The 5,979-nt window shown below is 35.3% G+C and overlaps 1 protein-coding gene across 1 annotated transcript; it reads left to right on the top strand.

Annotated features, from left to right (window-relative positions):
- The first annotated feature begins 428 nt into the window (after positions 1 to 428).
- LOC8262661 (protein SMAX1-LIKE 4) lies at positions 429 to 5,053 on the top strand. Its single transcript, XM_002519358.4, has 3 exons — positions 429 to 2,019; positions 3,079 to 3,292; positions 3,385 to 5,053. Exons 1-3 carry the CDS (start codon positions 770 to 772, stop codon positions 4,945 to 4,947), a joined length of 3,027 nt encoding a protein of 1,008 aa, XP_002519404.2. The 5' UTR covers positions 429 to 769; the 3' UTR covers positions 4,948 to 5,053.
- The last annotated feature ends 926 nt before the right edge of the window (positions 5,054 to 5,979 follow it).

A 5,979-nucleotide genomic window follows, 5' to 3' on the forward strand; every position in this document is an offset into this window, starting at 1 on the left:
GTAATAATATAACATATAAAGGTAGATTGAAATCTTCTTTTGCAGCTTTTGATGATCTTGAGACAAGATTTATCTGATTAAGTGCATCATGCATGCCTTTCAAATTCTTTTTATTTTATTGTATTATATATATATATCTTTGATAATTTTTTATAGTCCCGATAAAAAAGAAAATGATTATTAAAAGCAATCCTTTTTCTTTACCCTAATTATAACCAAAACAAAAATCAAGTGACTTATTAGAGTACACTTTATAGGAAAATTGAGAGGTATAAAAAGATGGTGCAGTCTAACTGTAAACTCATCACCAAAAGCCAAAGATAAAAAGTAAAAGCAAGTGAAAAACCCAAAAAGTTTTAAAGAATAATTATAAGAAATTAATTAATAAAAGATCAAGAAACAGCAAGTATAAAGAAGGTGGCATGGTCTAGTCTACCTCTTCTTAAACTCTACAAACACCTCTCTAACTCTACCTACACTTGAAGTCTTTCCATAAAATCTCACTGTGTCTTTCCATTTGAGGCCTCTTAACTCAGGTGGGTAGTTTCTGTTTTTGCTCCAAATCACAAGGGAGCAAGGAGCTAACCGGCTTTTGGTCACCAAAGTTTCTGTCTTAGCGTAGAGAGAGAGAGAGAGATAGGTGGGGGTGGTGTTAGGGGGGGATATATAAGATAAGAGAAGAAAGAAAGAAAGGAAGTTGGGTCCTAGAGCTAGCGAGAACAAGTTTCAAAAGGGGGGGTGGTGTGGGGGGGTGGGTTTTAGCCGAGTAATGCGCTCAGGAGCTTGCACAGTTCAGCAGACCCTCACAGCAGAGGCTGCTTCAGTATTGAAGCACTCTCTAAGCTTGGCAAGGAGGAGAGGCCATGCTCAGGTCACTCCTCTTCATGTGGCTGCCACTTTGCTTAGCTCAAGAGCTAGTCTTTTAAGAAGGGCTTGTCTCAAATCTCAACCCCATCAAAATTCACATCCTCTTCAATGCAGAGCTCTTGAACTTTGTTTCAATGTTGCACTTAACAGACTCCCAACAACACCCGGTCCTCTTCTTCATGGCCAGCCTTCTTTATCTAATGCTCTAATTGCTGCACTCAAAAGGGCACAAGCTCATCAGAGAAGAGGTTGCATTGAACAGCAGCAACAACAACCACTCTTGACTATCAAGGTTGAGTTAGAGCAGCTTATTATATCTATTTTAGATGATCCTAGTGTTAGTAGGGTTATGAGGGAAGCTGGTTTCTCTAGTACTTCTGTCAAAAGCAATATAGAGGATTCTTCAGCTTCTTCTGTTTTTCAGTGTTACACTACTTCCGGTGGCGTTTTCTCTTCACCTTCTTCTCCTGGTGAAACCCACAGAGAGATCATTAACCCTACATCTTTTTGGCAAACCCATTTCTTGAGTTACTCTGCTGAGAAAAACCCACTTCTTTTCTCTCCACAAAAGAAGCTCTCAACCAACTATTTCACAGATTCATCAGCTTCTGTGAAGGAAGACATTAAGCTGGTTTTTGAGGTCTTCCTGAGAAAGAAGAAGAAGAACACAGTGATAGTGGGTGACTGTGTGTCTATAACTGAAGGTCTTGTTGGGGAGCTGATGGGAAGAGTAGAAAGAGGAGAGGTTCCAGCTGAATTGAAACAAATCCAGTTTGTCAAGTTTCAGTTTGCACCAGTTTCTTTAAGGTTCATGAAGAAAGAAGATGTAGAAATGAATATAACGCAACTTAAAAGGAAAGTAGATTCTATTGGAGATAGCGGGGTAATTATATACACAGGAGACCTGAAGTGGACAGTTGAAGAAAGTGCAATCAATGGAGAATATAGTCCAGTTGATCATCTAGTGGCAGAAACAGGAAGATTACTGTCTGATTATAGCTGCTCAAACGCAAGGGTTTGGTTAATGGCCACTGCAAATTATCAGACATACATGAGGTGCCAGATGAGACAACCTTCTCTCGAGATTGAATGGGCTCTTCAAGCAGTCTCAGTTCCTTCAGGTGGACTTGGCTTGAGCCTCCATGGTTCCAGGTTATTAATTAACTCTTCCTCACTGTTTCTTTTCTTTTTCTTTTTCTCTTTTTCATTTTCCATTTCTATGTATATTATTGTGTGCACAGACAGCAGATTGATAGACATATGGATTCTCCTTTGATGGTCATTTATTGAAAGCTTTTTTCTTGCTTTGTACTTTATGGTCTGAATGAGGCCAAAACATCTGTAAAATAAAAAAGAAGTTTACGGTTTGGTGAGACAGAATGAATCACTGTCCTTATGCTTTTGCTTTGTTTTGTCAGGACTCAGGATATAGCAACTGCATTTTGCAGAACTTGCAAAAGAAAAGAAAAAGGGAAAATTAATGCAAATGAGAGGTTTTCAGGGTAGCATAGCAATTCATTGCTATTGTTTTTTTGCAAAAGAAAAAAGAAATTGAAAACTTTATTTTTTGTAACCAAAACCTTTTCATTTTATATAATATAATGATTTCAAGGGACAAGCATGCACTTTGAACAAATACAGGCTGCTTCCAATTTCCAATCAAAGTTTCTTTTTCCCTTCTTTTTCTTTTACCTTTTGATATGGTATTTATTATGATTGTCTTCTTCTTCTTCTTTTTTTTTTTTTGTAAAAAATCATTTTATCCCTCTCTCTCTTCTTTTTTCTACTAATTCTATTCCATTCTGAATTGGCATTTTCTTTATCATGTTTAGAGGATTAGTGCATGAGACAGCCAAATAAATTGCTCTATAGTTGTGAATGGGGCCTCCTTTAAAATTTAGTTTGATTTCATTAAAAATATATGCCTGTCACCCTTCTTTTTTTTATTTTGTTTCTAATGATTTCTTGAAGCACTGTAACTACAGCCTGGAACCTTCACAATGTTACAGACCCTTTTAGTGTAATTATAGTACTGCTTGAACTAGATATCTGTAATACTCTTATTTATTTATTTTTGTTTGATGAGTTGCATGCTTTTTTGCAATGCTTCAATCAACTTCAAAAGAAAAATACTGATATAATACAGACATGCAATACAGTACTCCTGTAAATGTCTGCTTGTTTTTACTAACCAACATTGATTTGCTGCAGTATCCATGAATCAAGGATGACCTTCAACCAAAACCCATCTCAAGTACTGGAAACAAAACCATTAATTAGCAATAGCAAGGATGAACAAGATAAGCTAACTTGCTGTCCAGAATGCATCTCCAGCTATGAAAAAGAAGCCCAAGTTCTCAAATCAGTCCAGCAGAAAAATCTGCCTCCTTGGCTTAATCCACGAGGCACCACCACCAATGATATGGTAACTAGCTTTTATATATATATCCACGTTTACATGTACATTCTTAGAAATGAATAAAATTTATATCTTACCCTGTTAATTTAAATTGTCAGAATGAAGAAGCTGAGTTGAGAAGAAAATGGAATGGATTATGCCAGGGCTTACACCACCAAGGAAGGAATACTCAAAACAATTTGGCTTCCACTTTCTGCAACAACAACAATCAAGGCCTGACAGGGAAGAGCTATTCATTATACCCTCGGTGGCCAAGCCAAAACAACATCTTCCAAGATTCGAATTCGATCTCTTTCACAGATTCAGCTTTGAAGCCTGATTTCACCTCCAGTTTTGTCCCCAAGTTTAGACGCCAACAGTCGTGCAAAATTGATTTCAAATTTGGTGATGTAACCCAAAAGCAGCAACCAAACTTGGATTCTCTCAAGAATACTCAAGGCAAGGAAGTCAAAATCACCCTGGCTCTTGGAAATTCTTTCTTCTCTGCTACAGGGGAATCAGCGAAAGGGAAGAATGATTTGTGCAGGTTATTGCAAGACAATGTGCCATGGCAATCTGAAATAATTCATTCAATAGCAGAAGCATTATTCGAATCCAAATCGAACAGGAAAGGAACTTGGTTACTGATCCAAGGCAATGACATAGTGGGAAAAAGAATATTAGCCCTTACAATTGCCGAGTCTGTTTTGGGGTCAGCTGATTCGCTACTCTACATCAACATGAAAAGAAGAGACAATGAGGCAGTTCCATATTCAGAAATGATCACAAGAGCCTTCAGAAGCCAAGAAAGGCTTGTCGCTCTGGTGGAAGATATTGATTTTTCTGATACACACTTGTTGAAGTTCCTTGCTGACGGATTTGAAAGTGGGAAATTTGGAGAATCAGGAAACCTTGGCCAAGCAATATTCATTTTGACAAGGGGAAGTGACTTCATGGGCTACGAACATGGGAAAACAAATCAAAATTCTGTGATCAGGATGACCCTGGAAGTGAAGCAAACAAAACTTGATAGTTTTGGAACACCAAACACGGATCGTAAGAGAAAAGCTGAGAGGGACATTTCAGGCAGGAGAAAGGCTCCAAGAAGTGAGGAAAAAGAAGATGCTGAGAATGGAAGCAGTAAGAAAGATTGCTTCTCCAGGCAGACAAGTTTCAACACTCTGGATCTTAACATCAAAGCCAATGAGGAAGACGATGAACATGGTGAGGAGAAACATGTGGAGTTCAGCCCAATTTCAAGCGACTTGACTCGCGAGGCTGCTTCTGATCCTGTTGCCCCATCTAGGTTCCTTGATTTGATCAAGAACCGCTTTGTTCTGAATCGAAATGATGGTCAAGGTAGAAAGATCATGAGAGAGGAATTCTCAACAAAGATGAACAAGTGTGTAGAGGAGGCTTTTGGGGATCAAAATTCAATTGGGTTTAGCATTGAAGAGAGGGTATCAGAGGAGATAGTAGATAAATTTGGGTATATTGTTAATAGCGTTATCGAAAGATGGCTGAAAGACATCTTTCAAACAACTTTGCATACAATTAAAATTGGAGGTAAAGAGGGTACGGTGATTAGGCTTTGTTTTGAAGGTACAAATGACAAAGTTTTGGGGGATGGGTTTATGGGTACATGTCTTCCTAAGAAAATCCAAGTTTCTTTCATGGACTGACTTTCCAAGTCTTTTTTTTCCTTTTTCCTCTTTGTAAAATCCACAAAGTATCCTTTATGTAACTGCTAATTTTCATAATAGGATGTGCTTTGCTTTCCCTGTTTTAGCTGCAAGTTAATTCCTGAGCCACTATTATCTGGACTAGTATTGCCTCATTAAGCATTTATATAATTAAATTTGGAAAACTAGGTGTAATTAAATTAAATTTTAATAAAAGAGGTAAAATTTTTAAATGGTTTTTCTATTAATAAATTAATATATTTCATAAGTTTAAAATGTTTCTATTAATTTTAATATTTTATTATTTCATTTTACTTTATCTTATACGTCTTTTTTTATAAATTTATTTTTCTTATTATAACTTATTTTCGACATTATATTTATTTCATTTGCAATAAACTTCATATTAACACATTAAACATAAAAGTTAATTTCAAAGAATTTTATTTAAAATATATTTGCAAATAAAATAAAATAAAATATTTAATAGTTCAACCAAACACAACATGAAAAAAAATAATAAATCAAAGTATTATTAACATATGCATGAGAAGCTTAGACTGATGATAAATTTGTAACTCAATTTGAGTAATATTTGAAGTTGAAAAATTTTCGTTTGTAATTAGAAAAATAACACTAAGATATGATCTTCAATAAAAAAAATATAGTTGACATTGTTATGTTCTGATTTAAAATTAGGAAAATATAAGTGCAACTCTATTATAATCCAATGAAGGAAAAAAAAAAAAAAAAAGGCAACGAGGGATAGGGTTTCTCTCACTTTTGGCATAGCTTATATATGAATCTCTCCATTATTATATCCTTAGGAATAAATGTAAATTATCCCACTTTTACATATATATATTTTTCTCCTTATTTTAGATTCTACTTTATTCATGTCTTTGGACTTCAATCAAATAGAGAAATAAGTTTAATTGTTCTTTTATATATATATGTATATATATGTATATATATAAGATATTTTTTAAATAATTTAAATCGAAGCAATTGAATGTCCGATTCAGACTTATA

This window comes from Ricinus communis, chromosome 3 (assembly GCF_019578655.1).
Source record: "Ricinus communis isolate WT05 ecotype wild-type chromosome 3, ASM1957865v1, whole genome shotgun sequence".
NCBI lineage: Eukaryota > Viridiplantae > Streptophyta > Magnoliopsida > Malpighiales > Euphorbiaceae > Ricinus > Ricinus communis.

Coding starts and splice junctions, on each gene's coding strand:
- LOC8262661 (XM_002519358.4), top strand. CDS start 770: ATGCGCTCAGGAGCTTGCACAGTTCAGCAGACCCTCACAGCAGAGGCT. Junction 2,020..3,078: donor TTGAGCCTCCATGGTTCCAG/GTTATTAATTAA, acceptor GATTTGCTGCAG/TATCCATGAATCAAGGATGA. Junction 3,293..3,384: donor GCACCACCACCAATGATATG/GTAACTAGCTTT, acceptor TTAAATTGTCAG/AATGAAGAAGCTGAGTTGAG.